The sequence below is a fragment of the Ostrea edulis genome, chromosome 9 (genome assembly GCF_947568905.1).
Source record: "Ostrea edulis chromosome 9, xbOstEdul1.1, whole genome shotgun sequence".
NCBI classification, from domain to species: domain Eukaryota; kingdom Metazoa; phylum Mollusca; class Bivalvia; order Ostreida; family Ostreidae; genus Ostrea; species Ostrea edulis.
This window is the reverse complement of record NC_079172.1, coordinates 55353422-55381032: the sequence shown is the minus strand read 5'-3', so window position 1 is coordinate 55381032 and position 27611 is coordinate 55353422. Positions and strand designations below refer to the sequence as shown.

Below are 27611 nucleotides of genomic sequence, written 5' to 3'. Positions count from 1 at the left end.
ATACACATATTCCATAAACAATGCAAGGGATGACCTGGCTAGTACAGTTGTATACAAATGCACACGCACCTCCTACATAGTTTTTTCTTTTTTATAAATTTCTTTATCTGACATTCTCTAAATTAGAGTTTAACCTCTAGACCCTAAATCAATAAATAACAAAATCAGAAATTTGACTATCATATGTATATTTCATAAATAAACATCCATACACATATATACACAATCAATATATATTTCAAATATCACTATTTACACATTGCAATCACAGACATTAATCATGCATAGAAGCTACAAATATATTGGGGTGAACAATTGGTTTTGTATGGTATTTCTTAGCAAAGAACATATCATTAACAAAAAAACATAATAAACCTACTTCTTGATCGACTATAAAAGTAAGTATGACACAGTTGTCTTCCCTTGATAACAAACAAAACTTTTGTTTACTCAGACAAAATAAGATGCTTAGTTCTTTCATTTAAGCTCTTAATATTTAAAAGGAAAACATCATTAAAACAGTGAACATTCTTTTCTTTTCTTTTTTTCAAACAACAAAAGTATATGTATTGGCACCACTCATTTTCACATTAAAGTATCTCTAACACATTTATAGATAATACTTTCTTTTGAACATAAATTAGAAATTCCTTTCCAAATTATCAACAAGTAGAGATTGTCACACCATATTAAAATTCACAGCAACTACAACAGTAGAAAAGCCTCATCAAATAAAGTTAAATTTTCTAGTTTATTCTATAAACGTAAAATAATATTAATGTTCCTCTCCAGCCTTTCCTTTCATGGATTTGTTTCTTGAATTGTTAAATGTAACAAATCTATTATGTTTTTATGACATTTCAGCAGTATTCAATGGAGGTTACATGTGATTGACCATACTTCATCAATGCAACACGATTCTCAACATCTACATATCTTTTTACGAATATGTTCATAAAGATGTACAGTGTATGTATGGGACAGAGCAGTGAAACTTCAGAGGTAAACGTGTGTTGTGGACCCATAAGAGCTCTAATCTTACATATCACACTAGCAAAGTCATTGTTTTTGTCCTGCTGTCTACATATCACCAGATGACGACAAGCCTTGTGTTCCAACAAAGTTCCACATCTGCAATTTCCACACTTAGTATTGTGTTTATCCCATTGCTCTACCCTACACAGAACCTACTGAATCCTGGAAAAATGTACAGCACTTTGAAATTCAGATCATGCTGGTCAATAGTCTATGTCCAACCTGGTCACAGGTCAATTGTCTTATGTTCAACCTGGTCAATAGTCTTATGTTCACCCTGGTCAATAATCTTATGTTCACCCTGGTCAATAATCTTATGTTTACCACAAGTGTACTTAAACCATTAAACTACCATGAAGAGGAACAATTTAAACAAATAAGATTTAGAATCACCATTATATTGTTGCATATATCAACATACTGATACAAACTAAAATCTGGAAGCAGCTAGAACATGCAGAGAATAGTGAAACCATGTAGTAGCAATCTTCTGACAGGTCTAAACCATGTAGTAGCAATCTTCTGACAGGTCTAAAATAATGCACCGCAGAAGAGAGAATCAATCAGGTCTAAAATAATGCACTGCAGACGAGAGAATCAATCAGGTCTAAACCATGTAGTAGCAATCTTCTGACAGGTCTAAAATAATGCACAGCAGAAGAGAGAATCAATCAGGTCAAAGTTAAAGAGTTACTTGTTTCCACATGCACAATTGATTGAAATAAATTTCCCTGTCCACAAAGATTTCTTCAATTCCGAGTCCATTTGGAGTAACCACTGTAAACTGCAAGTTCTTAGAAATAAACAATCTTCCTACCCATATTTTCAAAACAGTCAGGAGAGGCAAATAAAGACATGAAATGTATGCCCCATCTTGTTTTATATATCGATTTTTGTAAAATTTAGGTATTTTGTCCGACTTCCTTTCATTTCACAAAATGTGGAAGAGTATAACTTGTATTCCTGTATAATTTTTCTCAACACTATGATCTATAAATAAAATTCACTCCCTCTCCTCAATCTACTGATTGTTCATGAGTTCCATATAAAAATTTCCTATTACTTTGGTTTCACTATATACTAAAAAGCTACATTTGCCATTTTCAAAAATGTTATGAAGCCAACAGTATGCACATTGGAGTATAGTATTAGCAGAAATTACCTTTCCAAAGCAATCATTAAAAATGTTTCTCACCAATGAATCAAACTATAATAACCTAAAGACAACTGGATGTGCTAAATTGCTCAGTATTGGAAAAAAATTAAAATTTCATGTTGAAAAACATACTCTTGGTCCAAATTTTGTTACACAGCAAGTTCATTTAAAACTTAAATTGGTAATAAGTAAACAAAATCTGATGATTTTAAATATTTTGTTGTCAATCTATGCGTAACAGTTCCAGAGTATTTCTCCATTGCTTGTATTTTCCCTCTCTTTCTCCACTAATGCTGACTGGAGTAGTTAACACATCTATACATGTCTAGCTATTGGACATGATCTGTTTTTTCGAAACTTCCTCATGGTATTTCTTCAGTCGCTTCTTCAGTTCCCCTGGGAACTTTTCATGGCAGACACGGCAAACTGGCTTCAGATCAAATTCAAAGAACTTCGTTCTGATCAAAGGGAAAAAGCCATATACATAATCTTGTAAAAAGTGATTTATTGATGGAGAACATACTGTCATACTAAAGTATAACTAAAGATTGGAACTTTGAATGTATGATAAACAACATATGAATGACTATAGTGTTGGAACAACTTCGATCATTACGATTTGCAAGGTTTTAATACAGAAACAGCCACACTTCAGATTTAAACTGATGGACATCTTGTGATGGAAAAGTTGATACTTACTTATGACTCATTTTTCTGTCACAGATAGAACAAGCAAAATGGCCAACACACCAAGACTTATTAAAGGCACCGAACACTGCAAAAAATGTCAGAGATTCTACATGTAATTTGTGACAGAGGTCTTCATTAATATTTATATGTGGTCAAACTTCAAAAGCTCCATTTAAAACTTAATCAACTAGTTTTTGGATAAACTTGAAGATATGTGTGCAGTCTAAAAAAGAGAAAACCAGACACATAAATGAAAATGATCAATTTGATTCTCATTAAACAGATACCACATGTACGTTTGGCTTTTTAATTAAGAGTTGCTGTAAAACTTACCATCCCCTGTTACTACATTGTTGCACACAAAACAAATATTTCCAAACAGCTGCAAAAGAAAAATACATTTTATTCTAGGTGAGAAAATTCAATTTTACAAAAGCTTCATAATCTATGCATCTGACACCATTTACAACTGATACTGCAAGCGTATTTCAAAACAATTACTACAGTGCCTCTGGAGCAATCAAAATTGGGGGAATTTCAGCAGTTCAAAGATCAGTTTATTCTCTCAAACCATTAATGGTACATGAGGAACAGTAACAATATATGTACATAATAACACTGGTCAGAGGTACATTATATAAATAAGAATAAAAACAAAAGTAAATACACATCTGGTAATCAAGGAGGACAGCCACAGCCACATAGGACAGCAAAAAAATTCATCTATTGCTTTTAAAATGTCTATGGCTGAGGAGAACCATTTGTTCTTGATAAATGTATACAAAATTTAATTTTTTCTTGTATACACATTTTAAAACTAAGGTTGTTTCCATTAAAATATATGGGAAACCCGGGGAAGGCAGTTTTTAAAAACATCTATGGGTGGTTCATATGGGTGAGATATTGTTTCAATTTTTGCTTTTGTACGAAAATTGCTTCTATGAGTGGTTATTTTACCAAACCATATAATCTGTGAGAAAATAATCAGAAGAACACGATTGATAGAGGGAAACTTGGCGTTCGCTAAATTATTGTCTCCGTTTAACACTACGTCAAATAACGTGGCTGTATGATTACTGCACGCTTTAGTTGTGGGCACAGCCATTAAAATATTGGAAATCTGTTGCTGTGACTGTGATTGGTCAAAAAAATTATTGTGTCACTTCATAAATATTCATAAAAATTGAAGGTTTCACTGAACATGCAACCACGTTTGAGGTAGGGTAGGTACTACCAGACTCAGTAACCATGGCTAGCGATGATGTTTGGTTCCCTTCTCATGTAAAATTTTGATCCCCTATTGTGGCCCCAGGGGTCATGATTTTTACAAACTTAAATCTCCACTTTGTCAGGAAGCTTTCATGTAAATTTCAGCTTTTCTGTCCCAGTGGTTCTTGAGAAGAAGATTTTTAAATGACCCCATCCTATTTTTACATTTTTGTAATTATCTCCCCAATTGAACAATCTTGAATTGTATTCACCTAAGGATGATTTGTATAAAGTTTGATTCAAACTGGCATTGTGGTTCTGGAGAATAAGATTTTTCTATATATCAGCATGTAAAATTCTGATCCCCTATTGTGGCCCCTCCCTACCCTGGATGAGGGGTGGGGGGACCATGGTCTGAACAAATTTGAACCTACTCTATATCAGAAAGCTTTCCCGTAAATCTCCACTCTTTTGGCCCAGTGGTTCTTGAGACGAAGATTTTTTAAAGATTTTCTTTATATATTCACATGTTTAACTTTCATCCCCTATTGTGGCCCCAACATACCTCCAGGGGTCATAGTTTTATCAAATTTGAATCTCAACTATATTAGGAAGCTTTCATGTAAATTTCAGATTTTCTGGCCCAGTGGTTCTTGAAAAGATTTTTAAATGAATCAACCATATTTTTTGCATTTTTGTGATTATCTCCCCTTTGAATGGGGACATCACCCTTCATTTGAACAAACTTGAATCCCCTTCCCCTAAGAATTCTTTGTGCCAAGTTTGGTTGAAATTGACCCTGTGATTCTGGAGAAGATGAAAATGTGAAAAGTTTACAACACCGACGGACAATGGAAAGTTTTGATCAGAGAGCCTTCAACTCAGGTGCGCTAAATAGTATTTTGTGCTGTATGGTTAGAAAAAAATTATGATTTGGGAATATTTTAAATTCTCCTTTTCGAGTAAGTCAATTTGCTTTTATAGGCATCTATAAAGCTTCATTATTTGCCTCTGTGGGTGAACAAGGAGTGTACCAAAATCACTTCTATGGGTGGTCATCCTAATTTTCAAGTGCCTTCCCCTGTCCCATGTATGTTTTACTAAAACAGCCCTTAAGCATTTCTTTGCCAGTGTATATGTGTTTATGGATAAAGCATAAAATATCTTAAAAGTTAGGAATCCGAGTACATTGAGTGAAAGCTCATTTTCTGAAAATCAAAATATTATCATAAAAACTGTTTTTTGTTAGATTTTGCTCTTGCATTGTGCACTTTACATACACCAAACATCTGCAATTACAACAAAATAAAGTATAAGAAAAAAGTTGCAATAAAGTTATACATTGCAATAAAGTTAGAACTAAATTTCAACAATATAAAATTCTTTTAATATACAGGAACAATCTATGATTAAATCCCATTACAAGGTTTCACTAACACTTCATCAAACATGTATATAAAACACAAATTTTCACTCAAGCTTTGACATCTTGGCATTGGCAACTGTCATCACTTCAAACAAGAGGCCCATGGGCCACAACACTAACCTGAGTCAACCAAGTCCTGCGGCTCTTCAGAAGATTTTCCAAAACAAGATCTTTTTTTACCCTCTTCAATCTTACGAAAAATTTTGGACCCCGATTATGACCCCATCTAAGTCAAACAGTCATGACTTCTATCCAACATATTCATATATCGTGTAAAATTTTATTCTTGATTTTAACCCCACCATATCCTCAAAGTCCATATCTTTTTAAAAAATTGAAAAATAAAGATTTTCAAAGTTTTTCCCATATATTCTCATGTAAAACTTTGAATCTATGTTATGGCCCAAACCACAATATGAAGACACTTAAATCTACACTACTCAGAGATGAAGACACTTAAATCTACACTACTCAGAGATGCATATTGATATGACTTATCCTGGCCTTGCTACAGTTGAGAAGATTTTTTACAAATTTATTCATATATAAAGCATTGATTCCCTGTGAAGGTCCCATCCTATGAAAGTCACATCCCATGTTGCTCTTCAGAATTAAAAAAAAACCAAGAGGCCCACAGGCCTTATCAGTCACCTGGGTACTAGTGAAAAAGTATCACTACTAACTCAACGGCTATGAAATCTAGAAAAAAAATCCCTGTTCTCAATATCCAAGCTAAATTCTAATGTTCAGCAACAGCATAAAACAAGATTGATTAATTGATTGTATCTTGCTTAATGTCTTGCTCGAGAATATTTCACTCATATGGAGACGTCACCAAGACTGATGAAGGGCTTCAAATCTAGGCCTATGCTCGGCACATACGGCCATTGAGCAGTGAGGGTTCTTTAGCGTGCCACACCTACGGTGACACGGGGCGTCCGTTTTTAAGGTCATCTGCGAGGACCCATGACATTCACACCTGATGCAGAGCGTTTGGCGATGGAACTGTTACTACCTGTTTTAACAACTTAGGTCTGTCGCGGCCGGGATTCGAACCCCGGCCTTCCGCATGCGGGGCGAACGCTCTAACCTCTCAGCCACCGCGGTGGTCTATGTTCTTAAAACTTCAATGCCCTCAAAAGTGCATACACTGATGAAAGGCTTTACATAATATTATTAACATTAAAACATGACTAATTTGGACCCACCCTAGAGTCAAAACCCTGGGATGCGAAATTGACCATTTTTTGTACATCTTTTTCTGTTATTCCTAAGTATGCATTTAGATTTTATACAGTATCAGCAAACTTACACATAAACACTATATACTAAGTTTGGCCCCACCCTGAGGTCAGAATCCCTACCCCGGGGATCATGAAATTTACAATTTCGGTTGAGGCTTTCCTGCTAGAGAGCTACATCATTGTCCATCTTGTTTTTCTTAAACATGTGCGGTTCTAGAGAAGAAGATTTTTGAAAACTGGTCAATTTTAGGCAGTTTTTGCCACACCCTTAAGGCCCCAGGGGAGCAGGAATCCTGAAATTTACAATTTATGTCCCCTTGTTCCAAAGATGCTTCACACCAAATTTGAAAAGAATTGGAATGATAATTATCAAGAAGAAATTAAAAATTCTGATTGTTCACACATTTATTAACTGACCATTTTGGCCCCACCCTGATACCAAAACCTCTACCCCTGGGATCATCAAATTTACAATTTTGGTAAAGTACTAGCTGCTCTTTCTAAAGATCCAATTAGTTTCAATAGCACTAAAGAAGATGTTATTAAGTATTTTATATATAAACACTACATAGTAAGTTTGGCCCATTCCTGTGGTCAGAACCCCTACCCCCAGGATCATGAAATTTACAGCTCATCATTTCTATATACTCACTTTCTCTACTAGATGCCCAGGAGTAAAGAATGTTTTTAAATAAATACATAAATTTTACAGTTTTTACCCCAAAATTAAGGCCATTAGAGAGGGTGGGTGGGTGGGGGGGGGGGGGGGGGGGGGGGGGTGGGGGTGGGGGTGGGTCATGAAATTTACAATTTTCGATCTTCTTCACCTACAGATCCTACATACCAAATTTGGTCAAGATTGGCCCAGTAGTTTCTGGGATGAATTTGTTGACAGATGACGCACGACAACAAATGCAGACCAATAGCAATAGGTCACCTGAGTGACTCAGGTGACCTAAAATAGGTTTACCCTATATATTCCAAAAAACTTTAGATTCCATTATGTGGCCCCATCCTACCCACCGTTATCATGATTTGAATAAGCAATACCTGAAAATGCTCGAATTATAGCCCTAATTTACCCCCAGCGGACAATGGATTGAACAATTTTGAATCTACATTCTTTAAGGAAACTTTCACATTAAGTTTTGTCTTTTCTGCCCCCCTCCCCCCCCCCCCCCCCCCCCCCCCTTAATTATCTCCATTTGCAAGGAGACATAATCTACAATTCTGGTAAAGAACTACCTGCTCCTTCTAAATATCCATTCAGTTTCAATTTAGTATTAATAGCATTAAGGATGAATAACACACCAGAGAAATTTGATATGGATGAAAAGTGGAGGATATTTTCTCTAATATTTTAAAATTGGAAACTTTTAAATTATAAAAAATGCAGCTTAAAAAAATTTTAAAACCACTGCTGGACTCGAACCCACAATCTACAGATCAAGCTACCTAACTAGGCAACAGACCTGTTTACCCCTTATGAAAGCTGTCAGTAAGATTGTCAGTATTTTTGGTAGTCTGTCAGTACAAAGTCACCGGTGAGTGCCGCAAAGCGGCACGAACCTGCTAGGGGGGTCTGGGGGCATGCCCCCCCCCCCCCCCCAGAAAATTTTGAAAAATTAGATGCCATTTCCTGCTATCTGAGAGCTCCTGAAATCAGATTCAGAGGTTTATAAAGATGAAAATATACTAAGTATTTTAGTTTAATTTTTTAAAAATATGCTGAAAACCTTGTTGAGACCTCTCAACTTGTAAATTTCCCTAATATTTTTCATGCATATGTAGTACGGTTTCTCTGACACTTACCTCATATCTTTTAAGTTTTAAACATCAGATCAATTAGCACTAGTCTACTTTTCTTGACTCATCAAATTACCCCTTTTTAAATTACTTTGCTTTCCTTGAATACTCAATTTAATCTACGTTCATGATCATCAGCTGCTTTCCGTTTTGACATGGTTTGTCACCATGCTGTATTAATCTCGATCTTTTACATGCTTTAATATGTTTCTATTTCATAAAGCGCTTAGATGACTTTGATCTTTAAAAGTTAATAATTTTCTAGATCAAATTTTGACGAAATGATTTTTTTTACCGATTATTGTTTTTGACCGTATTTTCGCGACCAATCACCGTAAAACATTTTTTTTAACTTTTACCGTAAAAAATACGGCGAAAACGTACAAGTAAACAGGTCTGAGGCAATCAAATTTAAAATGAATATACAAACATTGCTGATAGTTATATTTTCATTGATGTTTTAAAAGAAAGCCAGCCATTATGACTATGTAGTATACCTCCTATGTCATTTAAATAAATGTTATACACATGAACACTACATGACGTGTTTGGCCTCAACCTGAAGTCATAACCTCTACCTTGGGGTCATAAAATTTACAATTTTGGTTGGGGTCTTCCTGCTTTTCATGACTATGCATTTAATTTTTGAACAAATGTGCAGTTGTAAAGAAGATTTTTAAAAATTGGGTCAACTTTTGGCACGAAGGATGCAGACCAATAGCAATAGGTCATCTGATTGACTCAGGTGACCTAAAAATGATATTATATTAATTTGTATGATGTATTCATTGCTGTATCCTAGAATTAATGTTATTTTGAACAAACCTGATGGTAATGAGTTTCACAGTACGCTAATCCTTTCTTCTCATAGTGACGAGTTCCATAAAATGGCCTTTCACACTTAGCACAGACAAAATGCTGAAATCAAAAAACAATTCAGTTTAATATTTGGTTTGTTCATTAAAACTATAAATTATATCTTTAATACTTACGACTGTTTACAACTAAGTTTGTTCAACAAAGATTTTAAATATCTTTATATACTTTTTACAAGTACACAATGATGATAAAATGAATGAGCATGGATTTGAATGATATTTCTATAAATACCAGTGAATGGAAATGTTATTCAATTTCATCACTTATCAAATGTATTAATATTTAAATAAAGGAGTATAGCGCACTTACTATGCAATTCTGCCTACATAATTACTATTTTCTTGAATATCATTTTTTACAAATATTCTGCTATACAATGTCAGTTTATACTTCTGTTTACCCAAATTACTTAATAAAGATATCTATATGTTGATAGTATCTTTATTTGATAAGCATAAACATCACCGCGATTATATAGTAGATGTAACGTAATGGGCATAAAAAATTGCAAACTGTTGCAAAAGGCAACCCTAAACAAGAAATAAAACACTGAAATTGTTTTACTTGAGTATGACTGTACATAAGTCCATTTGAGGAAATTTGGTTTAAGGTGGCCCTCTTGTTGAAAATGGATAAAATATGAAAAAAAAATCATTCTCAAAATTTACCTTGAGATATAGCAGCCCGTCAAATGTTAAGTATGGTTCCACGTAAAAATCAGGCAGAGGGTGATAAGTCGACCGTCAGGGATTGAGCCGATACTTATACATGTATATATAGTAACATTGTTTATAGGAAATCATTTGGTGATAATATTTTTTTCATATGACGCACCTTCACAGAGCTGTGTTACTAAAAATAGAATACCCATGTTTTGACCAAAATTTACTCACGAAAATGCTATATATTCTTAAAGGTTTTGTTAAATGAAAAGATCATACATTTTCAAATGGCTTATATAAAATGAAGAAGAAGGCTACTGTTTACGAATTTCTGTTGTCACAGTGAGTATTTGTTATGTGTTACCATGGTAACCGTTGCTGTAGTTAACGAAAGGATTTTCTAAAGGAAAAACATTCCAACTTTAAGACCATTTTTCTCGAAACAGAAAACACTTTCAAAAAAGTTTTATAATTAGACGGATAAAGTACATGCTATTGAATAATTTTTAATCAATATATTTTCATACCCGCTTTGCTGATTTTAGATTTTAAAGGGATTACAAGTAGTGTTTTGTATAGATTTGCACTAAGCGTGAATTCTCCATGGTCATAATTATCTGTCCATAATTTTGGAACAAGGCGAAATAAATCAAAACTACTTTGTATATTTGCTAAACATATTACGGTGAGTTAGTATGCTATGTTTGGGTTCACTTTGTGAACATCGACTTATCACGAAAATGTGATTTTGCCTGATTTTTACGTGGGATCATACTTAAACCTTTAAACTTACATGCCTGAGTGGCCTAGTGGTTTAGGTACTTGGTAATCTTACACTTAAACCATACATTCCGAGTTCAAGTCCAATATTTTCTAAATCTTTTTTTTTTTTTTTTTGCTTTTCATTTTTTGGGGGTCGTTTTCTTGAGGGGCGTGTGTGTTTTAAATGTGATACATATATTATAACAAATATTAGTAATTTTCATCATAACTTCTAATATTTGCAAGTTACGACTTAAAGAAAGGGAATTTATTCCGAGATCATTGTAGTTCCGTTTGTTTACACTAACATGTTCCTGTGTGCACAGGATTTTCAAACCGTAATGTGGCTAACGAAAAGCTAAACAAATACTATAAGAAGAAAAAGGTCACAAATGCACAGCATGTAATAAGTAAAAATAGGTCAAGGGAGGAAAAGAACTGTTATACAGTCTGACTTCTCAAATTATCAACTAAAGGCAAATGAACTGATGAAATCTATTAAAGATGCTGTAGCCATGTCAGAAAAAGACAGCGAGTTAAGTAATGTCATATGTAAAAGGGTTGTTGTGTAATATGAATGCACCTATGAAAATATTGTACTGTTCATCATTCCATAAAGGAAAATGGTTTATTGATTAAAGAACGACTCATATAAATGTTGGTAATGCTAAACTGCGGCAGTTATTTATCTTGGTTAACGAAACATCAAAACCGTTGCCTTTATATTTAAATATAACACGCCAGTCTATTATTGGAAACCGGTGTTTTCCATTTAGATTTCTGAGTCAGCAGTTTCGTCAGCATATGCGCTATACCTCTTTGTATTACATTCTATCAAACAGCAGAAATCTCGACAAAAACTGTTATTAATAGAGATGCTCTATTAAACTCAGAAACACTTCCTGTAGTACCTCTACGTGCCAAGCTTTCCCTAAGGCATGTACCACCCTCTCCTCAATGGGTCGTCTGCAACATAAAAAATTTACTTCCATGACAGTTTAGATACATTCCTAATATTTTGATACCATTATATTTCATGATTTACAAATTTTTATTGCTTTAAACTATGAAATATTAATCAACTTTTCTTTAAAGTAGGTCAAAATCCAAGGTAAAAAACTTCATGGATTGAGAGAGAGAGAAAGAGAGAGAGAGAGAGAGAGAGAAATAAGGCCCATTCTCAATGCTAAATAGCAGGAATTTATGTGTCACTTGGGCAACTCTTGTATACAAATTAGTGATGGCTAAAGATGACTCATTTTTTATACAAACAATATCTGCCTGGTTTGAAGATTAATTTTCAGAATGCTGCAAGTGAACGCCAAAACAACAAGAGGCCCATGGGCCACATCGCTCACCTGAGTCACCTTGGCCCATATCTGATAGGGAAGTTTTATATGTAATATACATAATATGATGATATATATTAAGTATATATACCAAAAAGGCAGAAAATATGTAAATTTGGATAAAAACATGATTTTCAAAAAAATTACTTCAACACATATGAACAAAAGACTCTGGCGGAGTTGAACTTGAGTCGAGATCTGCAGTTCACCAGCCCAGTGCTTTAACCACTGAGCTACGATGATAGACAAACGAATCAATCGATACAATTTCACAAAACATTTAAATCGCCATCTTGTGACGTAGTGTCACAAAGTATAAGCTTTAGTGTAGTGAGCTACCTTAAGAAGAAATTTTCAATATACATATGTATTCCCATCTAAAACTCTGATCCTCTATTGTGACCACATCCTACCCACCCGGGGCCATGATTTTTAGAAAATTTGAATCTACATATCCACATGTAAAACTTTAATACCTATTGTGACTCCACCCCACTCCAGTGGATCATGATTTTAACAAGTTTGAATCTACACAATGTCAGAAAGCTTTCATGTAAGTTTCAACTTTTCTGACCCAGTGGTTCTTGAGAAGAATTTCAAATGACCCCACCCTATTTTTACATTTTCTTGATTATCTCCCCTTTGAAGGGAGCATGGCCCTTCAATTTGAATTGAATTTGAATTTGATTTGAATTGAATCCCCTTACCCCAAGGATGATTTGTGCCAAGTTTAATTGAAATTGACACTGGAGTTCTAGAGAAGTCCAAAATGTTAAAGTTATTGATGGACAGACAACAGACAAAGTGACCAAAATAGTTCACAACAATATAGACTGCCAGTCCATGGCATTGATTGGCACCACATGGACAGAAATTCCTGACATTGTCGGTGAAATAAGATTCAACAAAGCCTTTCCTTTCAGTGAGGAATTTCTGAGCCCAATGTACAGTGCATTCAAACTAACATTAATCCCTAGACCCAGACACATATAGCACAAGTTCACATTTACCTACAGTATATGTACATCACACGTGTATGTTGTCCCCAAAGATGATCACATTAATCTCAATTGCACATCGCTTAAATCAATGTAAATAATTTTTCATTCTAAATTCTAGCATGGGAGTTTAACCTGCAAGCTCCACAGATGGGGATTCCCATTTTATCATGACAGCGTAAACAGTACAGCTCCCCAGATTTCTCCCTTGCGTCAGCATTCAGCTCAGATCTGTAAATCAAGAGATTGTCTATCAGTTAGCTACAATAATGTCCTACTTTCTAATTGTTAGTAAATACTTGCTGATAATCAAGAGATTTTCCTGTTAAATATTCTTTGTTGTTCCGCTACATGCTATACATGTTTAACGACCTAACTTTAACCTTTTGCTGGCGGTATTATTTTCTTATATAACTGGTACTGATAAACGGCGCCATTCCAGATGCCAAATTATTTGCATATGCCCAGTGGTAGTGTTTACATCAATGGACGAGTATAGGGGAGAAAGCAATTTTGTCGGTTCAAAAACGAACAGCAGAGTGTAATTTTTTTTCCCTGCCAACATATGATTTTCCTTTCTTTGTCAGAATGACTCGAATAACTACATTTTCATGCTGATTGTAAATGGTAAGGTTTTTTAGTAGATCCATCTACGAGATCTCACAATAACAAGCATGGCGGAGCAGACAAAAAAATTTGCATGTTGTACATGATATTTAATAAAAAACACCTTTATTGGACAAGGCCCAAGCACAAAGATGGTACTCTTTATAGTGTGGACAACAGCGCTTATTACAGGTTATTCATAAAAATATTTTCCACCATTACGATGATCATATGGAATTGTACCCTTATCCCAAAAATGTCAGAATAAAAAAAAATCGGAGAGGGCTACATTATTGCAGCTACTCTACCTACTCCCCAATCAATAGGGCTTATCCAGAGGTCTGTCAGAGGATAAACATGTCAGTCTCCGTCAGAGGATAAACATGTCAGTCTCCGTCAGAGGATAAACATGACAGTCTCCGTCAGAGGATAAACACGACAGTCTCCGTCAGAAGATAAACATGTCAGTCTCCGTCAGAGGATAAACATGTCAGTCTCCGTCAGGATAAACATGTCAGTCTCCGTCAGGATAAACATGTCAGTCTCCGTCAGAGGATAAACATGACAGTCTCCGTCAGAGGATAAACATGTCAGTCTCCGTCAGAGGATAAACATGTCAGTCTCCGTCAGGATAAACATGTCAGTCTCCGTCAGAAGATAAACATGTCAGTCTCCGTTACAGGATAATCATGTCAGTCTCCGTCAGGATAAACATGTCAGTCTCCGTCAGAAAATAAACATGATAGTCTCAAAAATGCAATTCACATTTTCAACTATGTTTCAGGCATATGTTTTAAGTCTGTGTTGTAAAATTAGACAAGAGGCCCACAGGCCTTATCGGTCACCTGAATACTAGTGAAAAAGTATCACTACTTCCATGCGCTATGAAATCTAGAACAAATTTTCCTGTTCTGAAGCTAAATTCTAATGTTCAGCAACAGCATAAAACAAGATGTGTTCTTAAAACTTCACTGCCTTCAAAAGTGCATACACTGATGAAAGGCTTTATATAATAGGTGTATTAACATTAAAACATCAAAACATATGACTAATTTGGACTCATCCTTAAGACATAACCCTGGGTTTTGATTGAAATTCACCATTTTTTGTACATCCTTTTCTGCTATTCCTAAGTATGCATTTAGATTTTATACTGTATCAGCAAACTTACACATAATTACTATATGCTAAGTTTGGGGTCAGAACCCTTACTCTGAGGATCACCAAATTTACAATTTTGGTAAAAGACTACCTGCTCTATCCATTTAGTTTCAATTTAGTATCAACAGCACTAAAGAAGATATTATTTTAAGTGTTTTACACATAAACACTATATAACAAGTTTGGCCCCACCCCGGGGTCAGAACCCCCTACCCCGGAGATCATGAAATTTAAAATTTTGGTAGAGGCCTTCCTGCTCTCCATCACCATGCATTTAGTTTTTCTTACACGTGTGTGGTTCTTGAGAAGAATATTTTTGAAAATTGGTCAATTTTGGGCAGTTTTTGCCCCACCCCTAAGGCCCCAGGGGTGCTGGAAACCTGAAATTTACAATTTATGTCCCCCTTGTCCCAAAGATGCTTCATACCAAATTTGAAAAGAAGAAGTTAAAAATGTTCAATTGTTAATGCACAACAACCGATTGCAGTTTACTCAGGTGACCTAAAACCCCCAGATGTGAAACATGTTTTAAGTGAGTAATCTACATGACCTCAAAAAGCAATTAGTCTAGGACTTCTATGACAATGAGGAAATTTGGACAAAGTTACATGTCTCAATCCTAAGGCTTCCTCTGGGAATGTTCACCTACAAATTGGAGAATCTGGGGCTATTTTTGATCGAGAACAGAAATGACTATCAGTCCATTGAGAAGGTATTAAAAATCCCTGTATTATGTAATATTCAACAGACTACAAATCAAATCAAACTACATTTTCATCAGGGAAAGCACCATAATGCAAAGTTTATAATTTGATCTCTTTAATTTACAAACACTAATCCTTATCTGCAGAACTCACCCACATGAGCTACAATTGAAATGGTACGGATGGTAGGCCTCTCCTCGGAACTTAATGTGTCCAGAGTCTATGATGGAGCTGAAATAAATCATAAAACACAAATCATACACGAAACAAACAGAAGAAGAAGGGGGAAATACTGCCCCAAATACACCATTAAAGTGTTTGAAATATCAAAGTTATCTAATAAGATTTTTGTTTGCATACTGTTTTATGTCCCATTCTGAGAATTTTCCACTCCTATAGAGACATTCCCAGCTCAGAGCCTACCGTGACACAGTACCTCCATTTTAAATGTCCTATCCAGACACCTGTGACTTTCACTTCCACGCTTGGTGAAGGAACAGTCACTCCCTATGTTAAAAATCTTAAATCTGATGCGGTGTCGGGATCAAAAACGGAACCCTGACCTTCCAGTCACAAAACAAATGCCCTTATCACTTAACTAAACCGGTAACAGCAGTCAATACACTAAACCGGAACCAGCAGTCATTACACTAAACCAGTACCAGTAGTCATTATACTAAACCAGTACCAGCAGTCATTATACTAAACCAGTACCAGCAGTCATTACACTAAACCAGTACCAGCAGTCATTACACTAAACCAGTACTATCACTCAATACACTAAACCAGTACCAGCAGTCATTACACTAAACCAGTACCAGCAGTCATTACACTAAACCAGTACCAGTAGTCATTACACTAAACCAGTACTATCACGCAATACACTAAACCAGTACCAGCAGTCATTACACTAAACCAGTACCAGCAGTCATTACACTAAACCAGTACCAGCAGTCATTATACTAAACCAGTACCAGCAGTCATTACACTAATCCAGTACCAGCAGTCATTATACTAAACCAGTACCAGCAGTCATTATGCTAAACCAGTACCAGCAGTCATTATGCTAAACCAGTACTAGCAGTCATTATACTAAACCAGTACCAGCAGTCATTACACTAATCCAGTACCAGCAGTCATTATACTAAACCAGTACCAGCAGTCATTACACTAAACCAGTACCAGCAGTCATTATACTAAACCAGTACCAGCAGTCATTACACTAATCCAGTACCAGCAGTCATTACACTAAACCAGTACCAGCCGATGGTTTTACAATTTTAAGTCACTTTAAGCTACTATGGAACCTTATGAATTGGGGTAAGAAGTTGTACATAACCTTTACTCATGAACCCATGTGGCTGTAATCTGGAAGTTAGGCGAGAGAAATTTAATTTTTAGTTAAATTTTTTTAGTTGTACGGATTTTTTTTCAAAAATTTTGGGTAGGAGGAAAGAAAAAAGAAGAGACAGATAATTTTCATTATTCACATTTGATCACACATTTATTTCTTGCTCTTTATTGCAGTCCATGTTGCTGGTTGACACAGGAAACTCATCACAAACATTTTGAGATTGACTCACGAAATATCACATACCAGTGTCAATTTCTTAAGACACCCAATTAACAAAAGGATAAGGTTTTTAGATACTCAAAGATTACTGGTCACATAATCAAACCTTTGTTAACACTTTCCAGCACCTGCACAGGTACATTCTTCATAGCCCATTAGATTTAAGGACATTACCATCATCTAAGTAATGCTACAGACCCTGAAGACCCTGAAACGTGCTACTACACCAGTTGCACGGTACGGTTCGGTACCCTTTATGAACGGTACGGTTCGTTTTCTGAACGGTACGGTTCGTTTCTTGAATGGTATGGTTCGTTTATTGCACGGTACGGTACGCTTCTTGAACGGTACGGTTCACTTCTTGCACGGTACGGTTTGCTAAAAATAACTGCACGCTTTGTGAACGGTTTGCACGTTTTATTAATGAGGTGGGCGTGGCCTGAACGCTTTGACTTCGTATAAATTGTACGTTTCGATAGTTTGTTTTCACTCGATCGGTCTTATTCGACTCTTTGATTATCGGCTGCAGGACTGTGGTTGTGTTAGAATGTGCACATGGGGAAATGAGACGTTATTTTTGATTGCTTCGATGGAATAATTCCATATTGATAACGTACATAAAAGTTATGAATAAAAGTTTTTAGAATTTGCTTAAGTCTAAGTCTTAATGGTTGTTATTACGTTTCAATTTGTTTTTCATTTCTCATCAGACATTTATTAATTTACGATTTTATAAAAAGTTGTTACATGAACTGTTCCCCGACATGGGCGTGCGTAAGTGTAAAAACAAAGCGTATTAAGTTTCCAGATATAAATTACAGTGCCTAAATTGGAAAAGTTTTTAAGAAGAAGTGAATTTTGTTTTGAATACACTAAAGTCACAAATGACACAATGATTATTTTCTGCACTTCACATTTATTGTGATTTATCATCGGCATTATGAAAGATCCAGGATATCTGCACGTGAAGTTTGTACGTCCATTTTTGTCAGCATGCATTCAGTCATTCATAATTAATAATGTAAGATATCTGTTGCATTTGTCTTTGAATCAAATAAAATGATGATAATACATATATATTCCTATCCTTTATCACGCGAAGTCCGATTTTCATTTCCCTGACTTTATTTTTGATCACTGAAAATTGAATTAAAAAAAATTAACAGAAAAGTAAGGCAAGTGTATAGTTTGCAATAAAAATGTTTCATACCTTTTCTATATATTGTTGAAATACTTGAAAATGCTGAAATGAATAATTTTTTGCGGCCGATTTGATGCTTTGCATCAATTTAACTTGTTTACATTCTTTTACACATGTATGTATCTATTTATTTCTCTGTCGATGTAATTAAAAATTGTTTATTAGTATATATAATAAATCCGCCAATCTACATCTATGTATATGGGTCGTTATCAATGTAGAAGAGAAAAAGATATGTCAAAATTATTGCTAATAAAGTAATGAAAATATTACAGTGTAGAACGTGACAATTTTTCTAATCGGTCTAGAAATTTCTCATATGATTCAGACACTGTACGTAGGAAAGTACATATTGAATACATTAACGCTACAAATATCAATTTCATCTTCTTACAGCAAGCCCTGTGCCATACGTGTAGTAGCATTATCAGGGACGTCGACGTCCCTGATTATATGAAGAAATTAAATAGGCTACTTGTAAGTACTATTACAGTATAACTTCACCCTTGAATTTAAAAGAATTGATTGAAACAGAAATTCCGTTAAAACAACGAAATGCCCCTTGGTTCACTCTTTAAAAGTCTGCAAGTGAAATATACATCCACAGTACACAGGACTGGCTGCAGAAGCATGCATGTAAAATCCGTGCAGTGATCTGACGTCTATTTCTGTTAACAGTTCACAGTATAAAACGAATTTTTATGCATAATTCAGTCAAAACTTGGGTACTTGTTGATAACATTCATACACATATATGCACTGAAACAATGTGACATTTACGGAAAGTAATTTTAAAAAAAAAAAGAATATCAAAGATGTTTTAAGCATCTCGGTGATTTTCACAGTTGATAACCCAGCTTCGTGATGTTTGAGGATAATGCTTCGAATAGCCAGCGATAGTCTACGACCTCCTTTCCCATCGGGCGCCATTGTGAAAATAATATACTGTGGCTGAAAAATTGGTTCACATGACATAAAATGCACGCTTTCTGCATGGTACGGTACGCTTTCGGGCTTTTGGGGGGCGGGGTTTGCATAATATTATCCTGCACGCTTTCTGAACGGTACGGTTCGTTTCTTGCACGGTACGGTACGCTTCTTGAACGGTACGGTTCTTTTTTTGCACGGTACGGTACGTTTCTTGAACGGTACGGTTCGTTTCTTGCACGGAACGGTTCGGTTCGTTTTTAAGGTGTAGTAGCACGTTTCAGGGTCTGTAGTTATTAAGCCGTACCACAAATTACCCCAGTATTATTATAAAGATCACAAAAAATAGGATATGAACTGAAATAAATCAGAAATTAACCCTGTGTATGCCGGAAAATAGCTATTGTTGCAAGCAGAAAGAATCATCTAAAAAAATTGATTTTCAAACAAGAGGCCCAAGGGCCACATTGCTCACCTGAGTTACCTTGGCCCATATCTGAAGACTTTCCATACATATTTGCATCTAAAACCTTAGTCCGTATTGTAGCCCCAACCTACCACTGGAGGCCATGATTTTTACAAACTTGAATCTGCACTATGTCAGGAAGCTTTCGTGTAAATCTCAGCTCCTCTGGCCCATTGGTTCTTGAGAGGATGATTTTTAAAGGTTTTTTTTCTATTTATTCACAATTTCCCATGTAAAACTTTGATCCCCTATTGTGGCCCCAAACTACCCCCAGGGGTCATGATTTGAACAAACTTGAATCTGCACTATGTCAGGAAGCTTTCATGTAAATTTCAGCTCTTCTGGCTCATTGGTTCTTGAGAAGAAGATTTTTAAAGATTTTCCCTATATATTTCTATGTAAAACTTTGATTCCCTATTGTGGCCCCAAACTACTCCCGAGGGCCATGATTTTAACAAACTTGAATCTGCACTACGGTAGGAAGCTTACCTGTAAATCTTCGCTCTTCTGGCTCATTGTTTCTTGAGAAGATTTTTAAATGACCCCACCCTATTTTTGCATTTTTTGTGATTAACTCCCCTTTGAAGAGGGCATGGCCCTTCATTTAGACAAACTTGAAAGTCCATCACCCAAGGATGCTTTTGGCCAAGTTTGGTTGAAATTGGCCCAGTGGTTCTTGAGAAGAAGTCGAAAATGTAAAAAGTTTACAGACGGACAGACAGACGACGGACAACAGGCGATCAGAAAAGCTCACTTGAGCTTTCAGCTCAGGTCAGCTAAAAATTTAGATAATCTGATCTTAACATAAAAATATACATAAAACTAAATGCAAAGAGATTAATTGATATGTGCATAAGATGGACCCTTTGTGAGAGAAGCCTGACTACATACCTTATTAAAATTTTCTTTAATGAGGCCTAGTTGAAATGCAATGCAAGTAACTGACCAAATGCTATATCAAAAATCAGTATATGCACCCAGGGGTGCATGAGCCGAGTTGCATGGGTTACATTGTAAAGCCAGGAATGACGTGGCATATTTATAATTGTGAAGAACTAATTTCAGTTTTAAACTTTTCGAGTTACTGTCTGAAGTTTTCAATCTATATTCGGTCACTTTGACTTTGACCTTTGTTTTCCAAAATCAATAGGGGCCTTGGTTTGCTGGTATCCAACAATATATCCAAGTTTCATTTGATTCAAATTAAAAAATTTCGAGTTATCCTCCGATAACCAAATTTTTTTGGAATTTTAAATATATTTTCAGTCACTGTGACCTTGACCTTTGACCTATTTTCTCCAAAATCAATAGGGGTCTTCCTTACCTGGTACACAACAATATCTTAAAGTATCATTTGATTCGGATTTAAACTTTCTGAGTTATCCTCCGGAAACCAAATTTTTAAAAAATTTTAAATCTATTTTCAGTCACTGTGACCTTGACCTTTGACCTGTTTTCTCCAAAATCAATAGGGGTCTTCCTTACCTGGTACACAACAATATCAAAAAGTATCATTTGATTCGGATTTAAACTTTCTGAGTTATCATCCGGAAACCAAATATTTCTGAAATTTTCATTCTATATTCGGCCACTGTGACCTTCACCTTTGTTCTCCAAAATCAATAGGGGCCTTCCTTACCTGGTACCCAACAATATATCAAAGTTTCATTTAATTCGGATTTAAACTTTCTGAGTTATCATCCGGAAACCAAATTTTCCTGAAATTTTCATTCTATTTTCGGTCACTGTGACCTTGACCTTTGACCATTTTTCTCCAAAAATCAATAGGGGTCTTCCTTACCTGGTACCCAACAATATATCAAAGTTTCATTTGATTAGATTGTAAACTTTTCGAGTTAAATTATCATCCGGAAACCAATTGTTGACGCCCAACCGCCTGCCCGTCCGCATCACCAAACCAATAGCCGAGTTCAACTTCGTTGCAACTCGGCTAAAAATGTAGGGGTTTAATAAATTAGAATATTTCTGAGTGCTAGGATGCTGTTGATTTACAAATATCTTCAGAATTATCTTGACAACCAAACCAAGCATGAGGTGTGTCTCCATTTTGGTTGATATTCCATGTGAAATAGACGCTTATAATTCCATGAGAAGACTTAGAAGTGTCAAACATTCCGCTGATTTTAATTTAATAAAAACTATTCTAAAACCAAAATTGGGTGGATATGAAGATTCTTAAATGTGAAATTAGGAATTAATGCAGATTTTTTCCCCCTAGATATGTAAGCGCAATACCAACTTTTTACTTTATTGAAAAATCTTTAAAATCAGCATTGCAGCAACCTCAAAACGGATGCATGCAGGCCTGAGAACCATAATTTCAATCTTATTTGGCCTAATAATATAACATTTTAATGAACATTTAATAGTTTTAATGTACACTTTCATTTGTGAATAAACAGTAGGAAAGGTATACAGAGTGTTATTATAATCAGATGTTTTTATTTGTTAATCGATTGAGTTCAACATTCATCATATTTAACACGGCCTCTCACCTCTGCTCAGTGCGGGTTCGAATCCCGCTCGCGCCGGTAAGTGAGAAAGTTTCCCAGTTTACTTGCGGAAGGTCGGTGGCCTCTTCCCAGGTACATTATATCTGGGTTCTCTCTTCCACCAATAAAAAACTGGGCGCCACGCTGGGCTCAAAATTAGCGAGAAATACTCGCAAAATGCGAGTACATTTGAAAAATAGCGAGTAAAAATAGTGGACACTCGAAAATTTTAGCGGTGGTGATTTACAAACTATGATCGTATCGTATCCGTTTTATACGGTAATGCACCATTCACTTTTCTTAAACTTGCACTCTGAATCATACAAACGCTTACATGAACGATCGATTTCAACAACCGTTTCTATCTGGATTTTTCTTTTACGATCTTTAAGAAACTCGAAGTCAAACAAATGCTTTAGAGATCGGACATCGCATTATGATGAAAAATACATGTGCCACGAGTCCTGTTCACCTATAGGGGTGATTAAATTGAATTCTAAGTATGAGGTTTTTGTTATTCATTTATCTAAGAAGAAAAAAAAAGTTGGAGTCTATGTTTTACCAATTAAGTCTTCCGGTAGTTATTTTTATCAGAATCATGAGAATGTCCCATCTAAATTAATTTATTGTCATATTGAGGTCGGGTTGTAGTGATGACACGAGTGCACTGCTCACCGTGTAGACGATTATCAAAAAATTCCATGGGGCTCATGATCGTGCTGCTTATAAAACCATGAGTCCTGGATGCGCTATGAAAAATCACTAGTGACAACTCTGATGTGGCATGAAATTGGACCTGCGGTAAACAGGTTGTGAATTAGAGGTGCGATGATCAAGACACCTAAACATGACTTATGTAACTTGTCCAAACGATGCCTGTTGACCCACAAGGCTCAGTAATGAATAATGATGGGGAAAATACATGCAATTGATTTAAAAAAAAAAAAAAAACATGAAAAAAGAGCACTGCTTCATTATTTTTATTTTAGCTTGAAGGTTTTCATTTTAGCCTGTGGATTTTTTACCCACAGGCTAAAATTAGCCTGTGGTAGAAAAAGTTAATTTCGACCCCTGCCATGATAAAACTGAAAAATTGCTGAGTGTGGCGGAAAACATCAATCAATCAATCATCATATTTAGTTTTAAAGGGGGTGGGTCTTGGTGAAAACTGAATTTATTTTTTTGTCAGACATTGAACTTTTGATCTCACCCCTTATACATAGCAAACAATAAACAGTCTTTGTGACTCTCTTTACTTACTGACACTTGTGACAGACATATTTGCCCATGCCCTTGGCCTTCTCCTTGGCATTGCATTCACGGCAAAGAGCTCTAAAATACAATTCATTCCAAGATACATATTTTTTCATGAACTATTGAGTGCCTCACATTTAAGAAATTAGTTATAAATGGAGAAATACCTGCAACTATCAATTCTAAAGTACATTTATTTATTCCATTTTATAAAGAGAAAATATTCTCATTCTACAACTTCCAGCTGAATTCAGCTTACAGATAAATGTTCTATATGATTAATATAGCATAATTTTGAACTGTATTTGCATTCTTCTGTAAGGAATTCACCTATACTTATAAAAATTCCCATATCACAAGAACCATACACAACAAGAAGAGTAGCCCACCTTCCAGCATTCTTGACAAAACCCTCATCAGCCAGTGGGGCCACACAGATCTCACATAGGAAACAGTCCGGGTGCCAGCTATTGTTCATCGCTTTAATGACTCTCCCCACAATGAACTCTCCTGGAAACATACATAGAATAGAAAACAGCTTCCAATCTAAACAAGTAAATCTGGAATTGTGCTCCATGTGCCGTTATACTGATAATGCTTCTATATGGCAAAAGTCCATTGAAATAACATTGAATGGTACTGTCACAAGACTGCTCATGCACTCTGTAAATGTGGGTATCATGTGCATGAGCAGCTCAAATATCTAATTTTCAGAATGAAGGATATGAAACCCGAAATTAAAGTCAGGCCAAGACAATTTTTTTTTTTACATGACCCTTCAATTGCCAATATTTGTCAGTTCTTTCCCCTATTTCTAACATAGGTGGCGCAAGACTCGTTTATGTCCATGTTGACTTCCGGTGTACATAAAGTTTATGAGAGAGTGTAAGCTTTTTGTTGTGCAAACAGGGGGTGGGGTTATAGGCTTCCCGAGAAAGAAAGTTTAAAAACAAGTGGTTCATTGTCAACAAATGTTAACAGCGACAACGATCGTTTCAAGTTCCACGCAGTGTCGTGAGCCAGAAACACCAGTCTTCAGTCCGACTTCACAGATGACGACTTTGTTACAGAAAGTATTTACGGTGGGTTAAACATTTGCTCTGTAGATCGGAATATTCTGCATTAATGTTTTATGCTGAAATTTTAGTTATTCTTAGTGATACAGTCATAAATGATCTTATAATTCTATGACTCGACCCCCCCCCCCTTTTTTTTTATAGATTAGACTCTAATCTTACAGGGGAAATTTGAGTCATCAATATGTAAATGGCAAAAATATACTGAAGATTTCATTTAAAAATTAATTTTAGAGTTAACCAAGGTCGTCAAAATATGAATGAACAGGATTAACTCGGAGGTTAATATTGTATGCTTCTGAAGATCTTGAATGCGAAATAAAATATGGTTGTCTCTTTTTCTTCTGTAGGTGTCAGAAATTGAATTGTTTGCAACTGTGATGTGTTTGGTTTGATAAAATGAAGATCATTTCATGATATACTGGATGGACTAATGAAATGCTTTGCGGACTAGTGAACATCAACAGTGACTAGTCCGTACGGACTAGTGCTTGAAAAAGTTAATTTCGAACCCTGCAGAACCCCTACCTCGAGGATCATGAAATTTACAATTTTGGTAGAGGCCTTCCTGCTGAGACTCCACCATGATGCATTTAGTTTTTCTTACACATGTGCGGTTCTTGAGAAGAAGATTTTTGAAAATTGGTAAATTTTGGACAGTTTTTGCCCGCCCCTAAGGCTCCAGGGGTGCAGGAATCCTGAAATTTACAATTTATGTCCCCCTTGTTCCAAAGATGATTCTTACCAAATATGAAAAGAATTGGAATGATGGTTATCAAGAAGAAGTTAAAAATGTCTATTGTTCACACATTTAATAACTGACCATTTTGGCCCCACCCTGATACCAAAACTCCTACCCCTGGGATCATCAAATTTACAATTTTGGTAAAGAACTACCTGCTCTTTCTAAATATTTATTTAGTTTCAATATAGTATCAACAGCACTAAAGAGGATGTTATTTAAGTGTTTTACACATAAACACTATATAACAAGTTTGGCCCCACCATGGGGTCAGAACCCCTACCCCGGGGATCATGAAATTTACAATTTTGGTAGAGGCCTTCCTGCTCTCCATCACCATGCATTTAGTTTTTCTTACACATGTGCGGTTCTTGAGAAGATTTTTGAGAATTGGTCAATTTTAGTCAGTTTTTGCCCTGCTCCTAAGGCCCCAGGGGTGCTGGAGACCTGATATTTACAATTTATGTCCCCCTTGTCCCAAAGATGCTTCATACCAAATTTGAAAAGAATTGGACTGGTAGTTATCAAGAAGTTAAAAATGTTCAATTGTTAACGCCCGACGGACGACGACAACCGATTGCAATAGGTCAAAAAGTAAAAAGTAGGTCAAACTCCAAGGTCAAGGTCACAGGGTCAAAAATGTTGTTACCCCCGGAAAGGTCTTGTCATAAGGAATACTCATGTGAAATATCAAAGCTCTATCACTTACTGTTCAAAAGTTATTAGCAAGGTTAAAGTTTTCAAAAGGTAGGTCAAGGTCACACGGTCAAAAATGTTGGTACTCACGGAAAAGTCTTGTCAAAAGGAATACTCGTGTGAAATATCAAAGCTCTATCACTTACTGTTCAAAGTTATTAGCAAGGTTAAAGTTTCAGACAAGAATGACAGATTTACAGAATGACAGACAGGACAAAAACAATATGCCCCCCGATCTTCGATCTTGGGGGCATAAAAATGTAGAAACTCGAAATTTTTAATCATTGTACAGGGTAGTAAAATTTATTTGACCTGCCAATTTTTATGCTCTTGCTTGCCCTGTGGGTTGTAATAAAAAAAAGTTAATCGCAAGGACTGTTTACCTACAGTGACATCATCTCGTATCAATTCATCCACGTAAGTATAAGTTAAAACACGCAAATACACTGTTAAATGTGAACTTAAGCCGGGTTATGAGATATGTATGTATACCGTATACCTGCTCTATCGTGTATTTATTTTATAAAGAGAAGTTATACATACACATTCACTAAATACTACATATTTTAACAGCTTAATAATAGAAATTCAGAGATATATGGATATATTTAATAATCGATATACTTTTATCTCGAGAGGAGGAGGGGGGAGGGGGGGGGTGTCCGCATCTTATTGTTTTAAATATATGCAATTCAACCATGCACTTTAATATAAAGAGTTATGATGTATTGTATATTATATAATCAACCTAAACTTTGGTTTATGCATGTAACCTTAATGAAGAATTGGTTTATAGTGAAAAACATTCAATTGTATTGAATGTCATTTATTTAATCGATATGATGGTGAAAATTCGGTTGCAACTGAAACTCTCAAGGTGCTCTCCTTTCCGCCCAGAGAGTCTTGCATTGCGTTTTCTAAGTTCGTTTCTAAGCGCAGTGAGGTCCCACGAACCGTAATCTGCCATCATTACTAAATATTCAACAACTTTCTAATCTAATCGTATCCTTCCGACGCTCTCTTAAAATGGAGGTTAGAAACACCTTGGACATAAACGGATCGTGCGCCACCTGTAATCAAGGGCGAGTAATTTGAAGTTTTATTTGCCATTAAAATGCTGATTTTCCCTTAACGATGGATAGCAAAATTCATGCATGTACACTTTGTTGCAAATTTCAGTATGGGTGTCATTTGTGAGAATAAGATCAAAATACATTAGAAATACAAATTTTTCATATAAAAATATAACAAACAAACAACATTGTCAGAATGTAGACAATAATTGTAAACTGACTGATTCATATACAACTTCTTAAAGGTAAATTTATGCACTTAATTTTTGTTTTGTGTAATATGTTTCTTTTAAGTTAGTAAACATCTGTATAGCAAAGTGAACAGTACGTGTAGGTGAGAGTAACAATGACAGAAACCTTCGTCAACATCAGATGCACCTCGTTTGACAACAGTATCTCAGGT

At 35.6% G+C, this 27611-nt stretch overlaps 1 protein-coding gene across 4 annotated transcripts in view; it reads right to left on the bottom strand.

Annotated features, from left to right (window-relative positions):
• Positions 1–171: 171 nt before the first annotated feature.
• LOC125658092 (LIM and senescent cell antigen-like-containing domain protein 1) overlaps positions 172–27611 on the bottom strand; it is a 66239-nt gene continuing 38799 nt past the window's right edge. For all 4 annotated transcript variants that reach the window (XM_048889205.2, XM_048889204.2, XM_048889201.2 and 1 more), the window contains 9 exons: positions 24011–24131; positions 23628–23699; positions 15841–15918; positions 13352–13447; positions 11781–11835; positions 9392–9484; positions 3215–3263; positions 2891–2966; positions 172–2649 (listed from right to left, as the gene is read on the bottom strand). In XM_048889205.2, coding sequence (XP_048745162.1) covers positions 2517–2649; positions 2891–2966; positions 3215–3263; positions 9392–9484; positions 11781–11835; positions 13352–13447; positions 15841–15918; positions 23628–23699; positions 24011–24131 — 773 coding nt within the window. In that variant the 3' untranslated portion in view covers positions 172–2516. The remainder of the gene's footprint in view (positions 2650–2890; positions 2967–3214; positions 3264–9391; positions 9485–11780; positions 11836–13351; positions 13448–15840; positions 15919–23627; positions 23700–24010; positions 24132–27611) is intronic.